General features: G+C 43.6%; 5 protein-coding genes across 5 annotated transcripts; 1 reads left to right on the plus strand and 4 right to left on the minus strand.

Moving 5' to 3' along the window:
- Positions 1 to 416: 416 nt before the first annotated feature.
- L203_105260 (uncharacterized protein) lies at positions 417 to 1,172 on the plus strand (the record flags this gene model as incomplete). Its single annotated transcript, XM_066214631.1, has 2 exons — positions 417 to 912; positions 964 to 1,172. 2 exons carry the CDS (start codon positions 417 to 419, stop codon positions 1,170 to 1,172), a joined length of 705 nt encoding a protein of 234 aa, XP_066070728.1.
- Positions 1,173 to 1,419: 247 nt separating this feature from the next.
- L203_105261 (uncharacterized protein) lies at positions 1,420 to 4,766 on the minus strand (the record flags this gene model as incomplete). The annotated part of the gene is made up of 16 exons (XM_066214632.1): positions 1,420 to 1,715; positions 1,762 to 1,791; positions 1,844 to 1,880; positions 1,934 to 2,170; positions 2,221 to 2,467; positions 2,515 to 2,730; positions 2,778 to 2,850; positions 2,900 to 2,962; positions 3,011 to 3,118; positions 3,167 to 3,207; positions 3,258 to 3,530; positions 3,588 to 3,699; positions 3,758 to 3,979; positions 4,026 to 4,244; positions 4,293 to 4,505; positions 4,553 to 4,766. 16 exons carry the CDS (start codon positions 4,764 to 4,766, stop codon positions 1,420 to 1,422), a joined length of 2,601 nt encoding a protein of 866 aa, XP_066070729.1.
- Positions 4,767 to 5,025: 259 nt separating this feature from the next.
- L203_105262 (uncharacterized protein) lies at positions 5,026 to 6,274 on the minus strand (the record flags this gene model as incomplete). The annotated part of the gene is made up of 7 exons (XM_066214633.1): positions 5,026 to 5,268; positions 5,322 to 5,410; positions 5,470 to 5,555; positions 5,615 to 5,644; positions 5,699 to 5,874; positions 5,928 to 6,159; positions 6,207 to 6,274. The coding sequence occupies 7 exons, from the start codon at positions 6,272 to 6,274 to the stop codon at positions 5,026 to 5,028; spliced, it is 924 nt and encodes a 307-aa protein (XP_066070730.1).
- Positions 6,275 to 6,724: 450 nt separating this feature from the next.
- L203_105263 (uncharacterized protein) lies at positions 6,725 to 9,248 on the minus strand (the record flags this gene model as incomplete). Its single annotated transcript, XM_066214634.1, has 8 exons — positions 6,725 to 7,537; positions 7,586 to 7,728; positions 7,778 to 8,220; positions 8,270 to 8,305; positions 8,361 to 8,429; positions 8,480 to 8,772; positions 8,819 to 8,921; positions 8,968 to 9,248. 8 exons carry the CDS (start codon positions 9,246 to 9,248, stop codon positions 6,725 to 6,727), a joined length of 2,181 nt encoding a protein of 726 aa, XP_066070731.1.
- A 4,133-nt stretch (positions 9,249 to 13,381) lies between these two features.
- On the minus strand, positions 13,382 to 14,458 carry L203_105264 (uncharacterized protein; the record flags this gene model as incomplete). Its single annotated transcript, XM_066214635.1, has 5 exons — positions 13,382 to 13,675; positions 13,724 to 13,930; positions 13,982 to 14,034; positions 14,294 to 14,363; positions 14,453 to 14,458. 5 exons carry the CDS (start codon positions 14,456 to 14,458, stop codon positions 13,382 to 13,384), a joined length of 630 nt encoding a protein of 209 aa, XP_066070732.1.
- Between the last annotated feature and the right edge of the window lie 366 nt (positions 14,459 to 14,824).

Here is a 14,824-nt window from a genome sequence, read left to right on the forward strand (position 1 = left end):
GATTGCATTCTCAGCATTCAGTGATCTCCTATTGCCAGCTCGAGCTCACATGCCTATACGTTTGGATGTCTCCAGTAAGCGCCTCCTTATCGCTGATATCATTTCAAGTCTCAAATCTTTCTTGGGTGTGAGATGGCAGTTGAGAATATATTCCCTGCCTGGACCATTTGCAGCATTTTTTCAGAGAGCGATTATAGGCTTTTCTTGGTACAAAAACATTTTCTCTTACATTCGTAGTAATAGAGAATTAGCATGTTTTGAATATTCAATCTTTGAAAAGAAAATACCTGGTGAAGCATATTGATTTTGAAAAACAGAATATTAATGGCTAATTTTTAACACGTCATGTATCGTGAACGCGTCGCGTTTTGTCTAATCACTTTATTTTCTTTATTAATTCCTTTTCGTAAGATATAATGTCTTTCCATCCTCTCAATTTAACTCTTTCATTCTCCCAGCCATCTTTCCACCCCATATTGCGCATTGAACTTCCCAAGTCTCCCTCGGAATCCACGACGAGCGGCCTTCTCTGTCAACCACTCATTCTGCTCTCTATCACCCTACCAGACGGGCTGTTTGTGGATCCAGATGAGCTCGAAGGGAGATGGCCTTTAAATCTAGGTGCAGGTATTGAATCACCAGGCAGTAGTTCACCAACAGTAGTAGAGTGGTTTGTCAGTCCTTCAGTAGTTGATATTGAACGTCCGCTATTGGGAGACTCAGCTTCTCGTCATACTCTCAGTCTGGCTGTGAAACCACCAGCTAGAAGATCGAACAATAGCGCCAGGCTATGCTTGCCCCTTCACGTGAGATATCTGCCTCCCAGCGACGGGGGCTGGAGGACAATTGTCTTTCCCGGGGACGATGGAAGCGAGATTCGATCAAGCTGGCAGTGTATTGACTCATTGACGAGTGAGTATATTGAATTGCCCCTTGATGTGAAAACATCTGACGACTTACAAGGATGGCCGCCAGATTTCCATGATTTGCCCCGAATATTTCCTCAGCCTACGGCAATTACTCTTCCTACGGGTAAATACCTCCATCAAGACCTGGTAGAAGTAGCCACTCCCATGGTTATATGGGTAGGTTGGGCGTGGATAGTTTGGAGAATTTGGAAATTTGGATCAAAGCTCGGAGCCAGTCAACGAGGTGCAGAAAAACACAAATGAAATGTATTCCGGGTGGTGTACATTGTGTTCTGAGCATCATATGTCTTAACATTTCAATATGTGCTACATTTCAGATGGCTACGCAACCGCCAATCAAGTACATTCAAAGCGTTTGGCACAGTGAGTGAATTGAGCCTAGAGACTATTCTTTGTATCGTTCGTTCATTTCTTTTCGTCAGTTCTTCGTTCGTAACCATTTTATCGACAACTCCGCAAGATAAAGAGGACTTTTCAAATGATCGGAAAGTCAACTATCGTGACTGGAGCTATCTTCGTCCTCATTTAGAGCATCCTCGTTACCTCGTAGTACCTTTTCTGCTCGCTTTCTTAATTTTTGTTGTCGATCTATTATCTGCCTCTTATCGGCCAATTCGCCAAACCTTTTTTCCAAATTTGCCTTATCAACCTCGCTTAAGTTCTTCAAAGCCAGAACACTGAGAGCTTTACGCGGCTTGCAGAGCACAATGTCTTGAGGAGTAGAAAACCGAGTGCGAATTGATCTAGAAGCCCCTTGTAGAGGAAGGGAAATGGCGCCAATGATTCCTAGTGCTAATCAGTTCAAATACAGTAGGAACAAGGGATTATCCACCTGCTGCAGGTTTGGCAGTCACATTGACATCTAGGTTTACAATCTTCAACTTCTGTATCTCCAGCCGCATGTGTCCACCTACAGCTTCGACCCATACCCTTCAAGGTGCCCAAAAATCCCTTTATTGACATCATTAGCTTGGAAATCATCCTAACTATTTCATTAGACATACCTCCTTTTTCCCACCCTTGATAGGCTCCGTGACCAGTCCCGTGATCCCGTCCCAGTATCCATAGAAGACGCCTTTCGCTGCTTCCGTCACGCCGCTTCCAAAATCTTTGACTTCACCTCTAGGCCTGGAGGTGGACCCAATGAGGTTTGGTATATTGTCCATTCCTTCAGAGATTGAAGTGATAATGTTCATCATCCCTTTGGGAATGGCTATAGCGGTATTAATAACTCCTTTTGGCTACGACAGTCTTGTCAGAGCGACTGGCAATCAAGAATGGAGCGACAAACCGGATTATAGAAAATCTGGGCGATGCCGCTGTAATAGTTGGTAATAGTCGAGAAGATTGCACTTGCTCCACCAGTGACAGGATCCGATATCGTTCTTCTCGAATCATACTCTTTGGATCTATGGGGTTCAAGATCTTTCCAGTTAATCTTACCACTCTCTACTATCATTGCTGCTGCTAGACCTGATAGACGTAGACAAAGGTCGTCGGACCACCAAAGTGCCACTCTATTGGGGTCTACTTCACATCTATTAAGAATGAGGGACAATGAACCCCTCTAGAGCCAAAAGCTTACCGCATAACTCGCAATGGCAAATGCTTGTGAAATGAATCAACACCTTTCACTTCCCCTTTCTCAGAATTGATCTTTTTTGCCATCTTTTCTGCGGCTTTCCTGGCTGCAGGAGATAGTGCAAAACGTATTGCTTCAGCTAGGTTTTCAGTACACAACATCTTTTGAGGAATGGGCGTTGGACCTGCGCCTGCGTTATAGATCATTTGGCCCCAAAAACTAAGCAACTGTCAGCCTTGATCAAATGTCCAAATATTGGTGCATACGCCTGATCGCCAAAGAAGGGCACAACAATTGTGGGCAAGCCGTTCTTTACACCAATAGCCGTCGTTCCAGCACCTATACTCACGTAAGCGGACAATTCTTTCTCATCAACGAAATGACTAACCTCCATGATGGCATACTGCAGCCACCCTTCCTTGTGAGAATAACCAGTCATGTGGTACATTGTCTATCACTGTATAAGTTGTCCTTTTTGGTTACAGTAGGAGCGTCTTACCTTTCATGACGAAAATCTCGTTCGGAACATCACTTCGACCTAGACCACCCCATCCAGCACTCACAATTGCTCTCACGCCTACAGACCTTACAGCTTGGAATATTATTTCTGTTCAAAGATGATCAGTTTCGTAAAATAGAGAAGAGAGTCAAATACCTGTCATCTTTACCGCGTCATCTACCACAACAGATCCAAAACTATCTCGTCTGAGTCTCGACACTACCCTTGCTGGATCAGATGTACTCACCCAATATATATTGGAGTCGACCCATTAGCTAAAAACGATTTCAAATCTTCCTTTGGCTGAAAGTTCTCATCACTCGGCAAGAAATAAAAACCCGAGATGTCGATGTGCTCCATCCAATCATTCGGTTTCTCAATCAATCCCTCGCTCCAACAGTATGTCCAAGGAATTTTGAGCCGGTCTAGCAGTGATGGGCCAGAGCGTAGATTGAGCGGCGCGATTCTCAGCGTCTTTTGACGGAATTCGTTAATAACATCTCCAAGGCCTTGCCATGTACTGCTCTCATTCTGTCAGAAACATGTGTAGCTCTCAAAAATGATAACGAGAACGTACAGTAGCTCCGCTAAAGCAAAAGTGAGGTAGTTGGTAAGCCCCTTCTCTGCGTTTGATTGCTTCACATTCACAAGAGGATGGTTGAATGCTGTCGTAGGAGACCATGGCATTGCTAGATGTTGTCAGACGCGTAGCTTTTCTCAATTTTCTACATGAACGAATTTCCTTACTAAAGCTCATGAGAAGAGGAAGCCCCAGTCCCTCTGCGATATGTACATGGGCAAAAGCCGGCGGATTACTGATGATAGCGTCTGCTGCCCATTCTTTCCCAGAATCTTGATCGGGAGAGAATGTAGAAAGGTAAAAACCATGGAGCAGCGTTCTGGCCATACGTCGTTTTGAGGCAACATCGCCGTTGGTGAGCGAAGCTATACCGGGAAGCAGACCTGGGTCTGTTAATGGTTTAGCGTTGTTCGTTGAAATACGACATTGACTGACTCTTGACCATGTAGGCCATCAACTCTTTTGGATTACCTCCCACGTCAAAGAAAGACAGTTTTTCCTCCAACGACTTGCCGTCTCTGCCTACTTTGCCTTTCAAGTAAGATCTAGAGGATAGAACGAAATCCTTGAAATCACTATGGGTGGCAATCCTTACCGAGTGATCATGGTTTATTATGAGATGGAGTGCCAAAGAGATATAGGGTTGAACGTCTCCTACAACAACCGTCTAATTTTCGAAGCTTGAAACGGTCAAAAACTTACCTCTAGACCCCACAATAAAAATGACAACATTCAGAGCCGGAATGAGTGCGTCTTTCCTCTTATCTACTCCCCATTCCCTAACAGGCCTCATATAATCTTGAGGCAGATCTGGAAGAGGCTTCTTCAGATTCACCCAAATATTAATCATGCCCATGCCGTCCAACACCGCCCTCGAGTCAAGCCCTGGTCCCTCGGAAGTGAAGTCTGCATAATCTGTATAAAGTCAACACAGCGTACAGTGACCTTTAGCAAATACTCACCGATATTGGGATCAATTTCCACTTTGCCAACCTTGACCCTCTTAATGCCAATCTTTGCCTCTTTTTTTTCACGTTTTCGTCGTTCAATCGCCGACTCTGAAGAAGAAACTGTAGGGTCGTCTTCAACGGCGGGCAAGATGATTTGGGTGGCTGAGCCTGACTCGTTCTGGAGGTAGAAAGGAATCTCGCTATTCTTTCCAGCCTTTCTAGACATGTCTTGGACTGTTCAAATATAAGAAATGGAGGAAGCGTTATTGACGAATGATTCAAAAATGACTTACTATCCATGCTTTCATTCGACTTGGACAAAAGATGTGTGGCCAAAAATAGTGGAGGCTAATGACGTAATGTCTTGATGAGTTGTTACAACCTAAGATGGATGAATTTCTTGTATATGCAACATTTCCAGCATATCTTACATTACAAAACAATTTTACAGACTGTTCTATATTTTGACAAGTTGTATTTAATCGTCACTGCCCATCACTATACTCATAGAATCCCTTTCCAGCCTTCTTTCCAACCCATCCAGCATCAACCATCTTGACCAATAAACCTGAGGGTCTGTATTTACTATCACCTGTCTCGTTATGCAAGACTCTTTGAATGCTCAGACATGTATCGAGGCCGATAAGGTCGGCTAGCGCTAGAGGACCCATGGGATGAGCCATGCCCAAACGGAAGGTTGTGTCTATGTCTTCAGGAGTGGCTACGCCCTATCTCATCGTTTGAGTCACTGTCGCAATTGTGCAGAGAGGAAACGACGTACACGCTCGAGAACCATGATGGCTTCGTTAATCATTGGCATCAAAATAGCGTTGGCTATGAAGCCCGGAGAGTCTTTGGAAGTAGTCACCTCTAAAACCTCATGAGCCCATCGTTGAGGTTTAGGCGCATAAATAACATAGACAACTCACCTTTCTTGCAAGCTTTGCCAAAAGCTGTAGCCCGATCAACAGTCTCTTGAGAAGTCTGCAGAGCAGGAATTATCTCGACGAGCCTCCTTTTGTACCAGTACAATGAGTTGCTCATTTACAGATTTTCGGAACGTCAGCTACTCACATAACAGGAACAGGGTTAAAGTAATGAATGCTTTATGTGAATTAGTATTCAGGCTTTCTTTAAGACCAAACTCGCTATGCTCACCCAACCACCCTTTGACTACTGGCTTTTCCCACATTCCCACCCATACTGCCAGCACTAGCGGCCAGTTTGGTTAAACTGATGCTGCTCGTGTTACTCCCCAATACAGTCGTGCTAGGCAAAAGCTCTCCAAGACGTTTGAAGAGTGCCAATTTCAAGTCGGGTATCTCTGGAATAGCCTTCCGTTCCATAAGCAATTCACGCATAGCCCATCTAGTTGCAATAAACACACTTCAATGACAACATCCACATCCTCGCCCAATTTCTCTCCTCCAAGCCCACTGCCATCGCCCTTGACTCCCTTAACGCGCTCAAAAGCTTCATCCGCTTCTGTCTGAGACAACCTTTGTTTGCCCACGTCGCGCGAAAGTAGAGATTCAAAGCGGTGGAGAGCATGACCTAGGACTGCTGCTGAAGGGTCATGTAGAGTCAGAGGTACACGGGCATGAACCGAGGCCACATATCTGGTAGATGATGAGCTCAGTGACCAAGCAGAGCTTGGTGAACCTACGCTATACCAAGACCCATTTGCCCAGCGCCTATAATCGCAGCCTTGCGAAAGGGTTGGAGGGCTGCCATAACGAAATAAAATAAGAATAAAAATGGGTTGGTATTCAGAAAGACAAATGTAAAAGAACAATAAATTAAGAATTTCCGGTTGCAACAACTACCGAACGAATTGTGCCTTATGAGTGGAAGTTATCCATTTGGTTCCTCTGTTTTTTAAAGAAACAATTATCTTGCAATGAAAAGGGGTAGTCTGTCATTGCATATCTACTTTTGTACATCTCGTTGTCGCTAAACTAATCTCCAAAGTCCTACCCAAAACACCTATGAAGAAATGCGAAAAATTGTCCATTAAATTACCTATGCTTTTCTTTAATCCTTCATCTCTCATAGAACCGCAGAATACAAAAATTCCCCTGATCAGACAACTTGTGGAGACCCTCTGTGTCCATTTGGGATTCGCCAGAATTATCATCCTTTTTCACATGCCACTTTTTGACGTTTACTTTGACGTTTACTCATTCACGAATTATATGGCGGTCCTGCCGTAAAACTAGGAATGTCAGGTAATCTCCGCGTTCCCCTCACGTTTCCTGGTACTTGCGTTCCACTTGTACGAGTATCGCTGAGATCTGCCGTTCCTGGTGCATCCGTTCCACCTATGCTTTGTTTTGGACCCAAATATATCTTGTGTCCTAGTCCAATGGTGGCCTTGGTTGAAATAGCACTGACAGGTTCATCACCTTCCTGAGTGTCTCCGTCGCTTAGACTACTAAAACTGGCTGCACTATCCCTCCCTATCTTGTCAGTGGACACATTTGGCACTAAAGCTTGACGTTCTTCGTTCTCTTGTGGGTTATTCCTATCTTTTCTGGATAGGTGTGGATAAACATGCTCTCCTCCCTTTCTCGATCGGCGCTCTTCTCGGCTTTTCTTGCCGATATTCAACGAGAGATCAGGCCCAGATGGAAAGCTGAAAATCCCTGCTAAACCTTTATAATTGCTATGACTAGTTGACAGTGCTCTATCCGGTATTTTTGCTTGAGACGGATGGCTTTCGTAAGAGTTTTTGTGTGACGAACGTCCGAAAATAGGCGCCGTGGCGACTTCTTTAGGAGCATCGTCCAAATGAACCTTTGTACGACTTGAGCCATAATTGCCTTTAGCTTCAACCTCCTCATTAAACATGTCTTCGTCCACTTCCAATACAGGAGGATACATGGAACCTGAGAATTGACGGTGATCGTGAGGGCCAGAATATATAGGGGAAGTAGGCGTGCGATGAGACTGACTGCGATCATTCTGGTACTGGTGAACAATATCGCTTTCCTCAAACTAAAAGGACTTCAGCAAAAGCGTCAGTTGATGAAAATTGTGACTAACTCTAATCTGACTCTTGGATCTTGGTGAAGGATAGTAACCATGCACATCTTTAAAGCTTCTTCCACTGCTTAGTGCAGTGGGAGATTTAGATGAATATAATGATATTTGACTCATCCCGTCAGACGGTGTTGGATTATCAGACACTTGATGTTTGTCAGTGCTAAGCTTCTGATATCAAACACAGATACACACGCTGGAATCTTTGTAATCCTCCTAAACCATGCGTCGACAGATTGCTTGGCCCAAACTTTGAGCCAGAAAGTGAGCTTCCATTGCTTAGTTTGCGGCTAACACTTCTTGCTCGGATAATACTTCCTACAGCACCAAATCCTCCCCTGAGTGCATCCATCCCAGGGTCTTCGTAGCTCGTGACCTGCCCTTTTTCTGCATCTTCAGTTTGATGTTTTGAGGCTTCCATGAGGATGGTTGATTTGCGATCCAACTTAGAATTAAGTTCAGTGGGATCAACTTTGGAAAGTTGTAGAAGGGTGATGCCGAGACAGGTGACGAGAAAACCGAGTACCATTGTGATTAGTGTGACGGCAGAGGCTTTGAGACCTTGGTATAGAATGAAAGAAGTGATGAGTGTCGCGGAAGAGAAGAAACAAAAGTAGACTGGAACCACCATCGACGTGCTGTTACTTGTCAGTCGTGAATAAAACGGCTATTAAGGCAATTGCGTACTTGAACAACTCCAGGGCTTTGTTGAGATAGTTGATTCTACCAAAAATCAGCTTTTTCTTGAATTATTGTGGACATAATAATGATAACTCACTCTGTCAGGAGAGTAATGACAACAAAGACAAACAAAAACCAAAAGAACCAATTCTTCACCTGGTTATTTCTACTTCATATCAGCGACCTCTTTCAAAATCAAGCCAAACATCAACTCACCCTTGTACACTAGTGACAATACTAGCCCCCAGCCCTTGGGTACAACTGACGCTGATTCCTCCAATCAACGAGCAGATACTAATGTACGGCAGCATGCTCTTCTTCCCCCATTTTGGCGCTACAAAGAATATGACAATCAAACTGCCCGCAATCAACAAGGAAGCCCAGACAAGGAAGCCGACGGAAAGAAAAAGGTGCTTGAAAGCGTTAATGGTGGTAACCGATTGTTCTTCGGGAGCGTTGAGGGCAAGAATAACAGCACCCATTATACAAAGAGTACAACCTATCCATCCCTGAGTTGTGTAAGTTGGGCATCATACGTTACAAAGAAGGACTCGCAAAAAAAGTCAACGTTTCCTTCAACAAAAAATGCGACAACACCGCTGCAACCACAACCGACAGAGCACCCATAGGCGTTACCAAAATTGCCTCTGTGAAAGCGCTGCATCTCATCAGCTTATTAATAATGTGTACAACGAGAAACTTACTAGGCCACGAAATTACAAATCTCTCCCACTATCATGGTAACCATTCCAAGCCACCATAGCCAATTTTTCAAATAAGCGTGACCCTCTCCTGCTTGGTTTCCATACTTTGCAGTTGAGTTCAACAAGCCTTTTTTCTTGATTACAAAACTCGATCCAATAAGAAGACCGCTGCCAACTGCAAGAGAGATACCAATGATTTTGAAAGTTGGGTTTGAGCTAGAACTGACGATGCCATGGGCTGTATTGCTTGCCGAAGCTACCGCCGACGATGTTTCAGACATGACAAAGAGACGTTTCGCGATGGACCAGCCACGAAATGACAAGAAATAAAAGACTTCTGATTTGAGTATGGGGCGGAAATTGAAAGTAAACCAATTAGCTGTGCATTACGTAATGATTGACGTACTCGAGAGATGTGGCGATGAGGTGAGGCATGGAAGGACTTTGGTTCGAATTTGAGTTGAAGGATATTTTTTCTTTTCTTTCTTTTCTTTTCTTTATTTAAAAAAATCAGTCTTGCATAGCCGAGTTGTGACTACAAATACTTGAGTCTCGACCAATTTATTAGCTATTAATCCAACAAGCCTATTCCTGCTCAACTGCGCTGTTTTCCCCAACGCAGCTCGCCTAATATTGCGGTTTGGACAATTCAATTGTACGTTACTGTACTGCGTCCAGAATAATCACCTAAAAGGTCGGGACACCACTTTCACCTCCTATCTCCACTATATATGTTCTACTTTGCTTTGTTTATATTTATTGACCGGTAATGAGAGGAATTGTTGTAGGTCAAGGTACGTTTTTAGAGCAGCATAAATGGGATGCTAATGTGGACAGGCAGGGAGGAATGGAGCTGTTGCTGCTTGGCGCGATTCAAAGTCCGTTTTAGAGAGGTTCAACCATTTAGAGGAGAACAATCATGGAGGACTGGAAGGTTGGAAAGCGATCAAGATTGTCTCTGCCCCTCCAAACGGACGACTGAGGAGTATGCGTCCTCATGACGTTGTGAAGGAGGCTTTAGTTCTCAAGGCGCTGGAATGTCCTTATGTGTGTGCTCGTACTACTGAAAAATGTATGTTTCTGACGCTGATGTATGGCAGATAGCAAGATTATTGAAATACATGTACGACACGGAACTATTTGAACACCATTTATATTTACCGCTCTTTGCCATGTCTCTGGCTGATCTATTAAGAGACCACTTATTTCCCTCGACATTTACATCAACCGTCGTCACATATCAGCTACTTTCTGCGCTCTCGTACTTATCCCAGCGAGGAGTTTCTCACAGAGACATTAACCCCAGCAATCTTTTGGTTGACTTTAGAGGCAATCTCAAGCTTGTCGACTTTGGTACCGTATATCTCTTGTCGCCTAGAAATTACGAGGCAGTTCAACAACAAGAAAACAAAGATGACATGTGTTGTGAAGTTGGTACAGCATCATACAGGGCTCCAGAGCTTCTGTTTTCGTCTTTTAAGTATGACGCACAAGCAGTCGATTTGTGGGCTGCAGGATGTGTGATTGCTCAGCTCTTTCGACCTTTTACGTATTTGCCTACCTCACCCCCTGTCCGGATAGATGAGAGGGACCAGAAAGATCCTTTTGAAGCGCATATCAGACCTCAGAAAGAACCTGGCAGTGTTAAAGAGGAGGGGGAAAGACAACCACTTTTTGACGCGACCTTTGGATCGTTGGGATTAGCGGCTAGTATATTCAAGATACGTGGAACACCAACGGATGATAACTGGCCTGTAAGTCACCCCTCCAACTCTCCCGGTACGTCGTTGATATGAAGGATAGGACTTCACTTGTCTCCCAGACGCCGGCAAAATTAGCTTCCCGACATCCACTCCAATTCCTCTTAGCTCTTCCCATCTCTTGCCTGGTCTCAATGCACTTGCTGGCCATGCAGACGATGCCACGAATGTGATTGATGGGTTGTTACAATTGGACCCAAAGAAGAGGCGTTTGGCACAAGATGTACTGAAAAATGATTGGTTAACTAAAACAGACACTTATGACGATCCCTGCTTGGTGAAATGGGTTGAGAGAGCAAAAGAGGTTTACAATGGTATAGACCGGCAAGGGGGAAACTATGCGTCTGCCGTCTTCTAGTTTGTGTTTTCCATGTGAATCGCCCAAACCAGCCTATGTATTCTAATCTTGTCTTCTTGTTTAATTTACAAATTACATGATTGTTCTTTTGGGCATAAGCGTATACGATGCCCATTCTGCTACTTAGGTATATGTTATTTCAAGTAACAAAACTGAGTGTAATATGAACAAATTATGTTTCTGAAGGATACTAGAATCGATATATATAAATGAAAATTGAATGAATACAGAAAGGCGAGATGTGTGAGTGGTCTAAACAGCTGTCTTAAGGTGTTGTCGTCATGTGGCACTGGTAAAAACGGCAGTCCTCCGGGGCGTGGGTTCGAATCCCACTCTCGTCACAATTTTTTTTCTATGTACCTCCTTTTGGTACTACCCTTCTCAATCTAATTCCTCACTTCCTCAGACCAGAAATCAATTTCATAACCTCCCACTAGTTTTGCTGTGAATTAATTGGCTACCACATCTCAAACCATACTCTCATGCAATTGGATTTTACGTAATTTCTCATGTGCCTCCACCATATTCGTTCATTAGCTTTCTTCCATTTATGACTACAAAAAATAGAATGAAAGTGAAGCATTCAAAACAGGTTTGCTTTTATTCTTACGACCATATATATAACCATGTGGGTTCAAAATAGACCTTATAACCTTACTAATCTGTCGAAAGGATTGGAGATTCGAAACCGAAACATGGAAAGTTTCTTTCACCTCGAAACGATGAGGAAAAGGAAGACTATGTAGATGATTGCACTGAGTTTGAAGGCTCTGAAGTGGTAAGATGAGAGATGTTAGGTCTCCAGGAGCTTCTAATATTCTCTAGCCTTCTGGAACCATGTCGCCTGTTCTGGGTGAGGATTCACAACCTGAAAGTGTTGCAGATCCTCTGGCGCAAGTTGCTGAGATTATCAAGTCTGGGAGAGGTAAAGGCACTCGCCTCTGCCCGGAACATATACTGATTATCTCTTAGCGAAGAATGTCATCTTTCTATTAGGCGCAGGCATATCTACCTCAGCAGGCATTCCTGATTTTCGTTCTCCCTCTACTGGTTTGTACCATAATCTTCAAGAATTGGACTTGCCATTTCCAGAGGCAGTGTTTGAGCTAGGTTATTTCAAAGAGAACCCAAAACCATTCTGGACGTTGGCGAAAGAGATATACCCTGGAAAACATTTTGTAAACCATTCACTGTTCATTCGAGAAGAGCGACGTTAAAGTTGTAGTAGCCAACACCAACTCATTATCTTTTGGAACTGTTTAACAAACACAACATCTTGAAGCGTGTATTCACACAGAATATTGACACTTTAGAAACACTCGCCGACCTCTCACCAGAACTTATCGTTGAAGCTCACGGCTCTTTCGCCACTTCGCATTGTCTAAAATGCCGTAGAAAAGTTGATAGCGAAGAGGTATTGAGAGCTGGCGTCAGAAAAGGACAGGTCGTTAAATGTGATGCGGTTTTAAAAGGTCAAAAGTGCAACGGATTAATCAAGCCTGACATCGTCTTTTTTGGAGAAGGCCTACCCGATCGATTTTTTGAGTTGATACCGGTTTGTTCCATTACTCTTCAAATGTTTATCACTAAACTGTGCTGTAGGACTTGAAGAGATGCGACTTACTGATTGTCATCGGAACATCTCTAAAAGTGCAGCCATTCGCTTCCCTAGTTGATTCTGTCCCACTTTCATGTCCTCGCCTTCTAATCAACCGGGAACCTGTCGGAGGATTTAGTCGTCTAAACAGTACTCTTTCCTCTCTTCCTTCTTCACTTTCAAAATTGCTTGCTGGATCTCATGGAACTTCGAGAGACTTGTTCTTTGAGGGCGACGCAGATGATGGCTCTTGGAAACTGGCCGAAAAACTGGGATGGAAAGACGAATTAGAAGCGATAACGAAAGCAGGTAGGGAAAAGCTGGAGAATCGATGGAAGAATCAGGGAGAAGATGTGGAAGGAGGCTTCAAAGACGTTGAGACAAGGGCCAAAAAAGTTGCAAAAGCTTTGAAAGACGAATTCAACGACAACCTTGACAACCTAGATGAGGCAATTAATAGGCAGCTAAAGTTGTAATCTATCTTTGAGGTGTTTGTAGAGGTTAACTTCCATGAGTCGACCATAGGTATGTCATGTATGTAGATTTATGTAGCCTGCCATCGTACCAGAGCGGCAAGCCACACATAAAATCTAGAAGTGCAAAATCATAAAACGTTTGCTCGAGTGTTCAAAGATTACTAATATACGGCATCGAATCGTAAACTCATGAAACTGTACAACCTGTCATTCAATCTTGGTCCTACAGCACGATACACTTCTTCCCCTTCATCTTCTTCAATCCTCCCTTTTTTAGACTTTCTCTGACAGCAGCATCGAAGACCTCTTTGACTCCTTGACCTTCTTTGGCCGAACACTCCAAATACCGACGAGCTCCAATATCTTTTGCTACGCGCTCTCCTTCAACAGGTGTGATAGGCGTAGTGCCTTGCGCGGCCATGAGTGATTGGGTTTGTGGATCATCGCGAAGGTCGGTTTTGGTACAAATCAAGAGAAGGGGTACGTTCTCACAAAAGTGGGCCATCTCAGGATGCCACTAAAGATGTATCAGCATGACTGGCAGAACTCTAAAGGGACTGTTTACCTTATCCTGAACATTCAATAAACTTGGACGATGATTACAGGCAAAAACAACAAGAATGACATCCGTGTCATTATAGCTTAACGGCCGTAGTCTGTCAAAGTCTTCTTGTCCGGCTGTATCCCATAAAGCAAGTTCAATGATTTTGGACGGGTCGGTAGGAGAGGGGATGAGGGTCATAAGGTTTTCAAACACAGTAGGTACGTATTCCTAAGGTTTAAAGTGAGCTGCTTTGCGGTTGGTAGCTTCATTATTACTCACAACCGGAAAGCGGTTTTCTGCATAGACTGTTAAAAGACATGTCTTTCCACAACCTATGGCATTTTGGTCAACTATAGAAAGAAACCACACGCTTCCAGTGTTCCCGATTCTGATGCGATACCATAAGCTTCGACCCTCCTACTGAGTTGGTTCGTGATAGCAGTATCAGTAACCAGTTCAGATAACAGAGCGTCTCATAATAGTCCCTACATTCACCATTGTCTTGCCTGGAAAATGGCATGGTTACTTAGCTCTTCCCTGTCCATCTATCCTTAGGAAGGAGCAGGACCTAGTAATAGTCTTTAGACCTACCTCCATCTCCAACTACCACTAACTTTCTTTTGATATCTGGCCGTCGAGTGGGTGCACCATTTTCGTAAGTCTGTGCGTAAAGAAAAGTTAGTCAATCCTGCTTGACGAAGGGTGCATTTATTGCTGATCAATTAACATTGGAGCCGGTATTGGACTTACAGACATGGTGGATTAGAAACAATTCGTAATGTACACTTGTTGAAAATGAGATGGAAGAATCAAAGAAAAGACGCGCCTCAAAGTTATTAGCATCAAATTGTTACTGATTAATTACTCCATTCTTAACTTTACCTTAAGTTAATTATGACTGGTAAGTACCCAGCCTCCACTTGATACCTCCACCATCTCATAAATTTCTCATTAAAATATTTTATCTCGTATGAGCTTGTTTTTTATACCATTGACAACTTGTCTTAAAACAGTTTCACTATCAAATCTATGGCCGGATCTTCCAAAATCCCATCGATCCACCAAGCAATTCCCTACAGCTGTTTGATGTTGCCCGGCCAAAGGTCTTTCTCATGACCTGGC

This window comes from Cryptococcus depauperatus, chromosome 6 (assembly GCF_001720195.1).
Source record: "Cryptococcus depauperatus CBS 7841 chromosome 6, complete sequence".
In the NCBI taxonomy this organism is placed as follows: domain Eukaryota; kingdom Fungi; phylum Basidiomycota; class Tremellomycetes; order Tremellales; family Cryptococcaceae; genus Cryptococcus; species Cryptococcus depauperatus.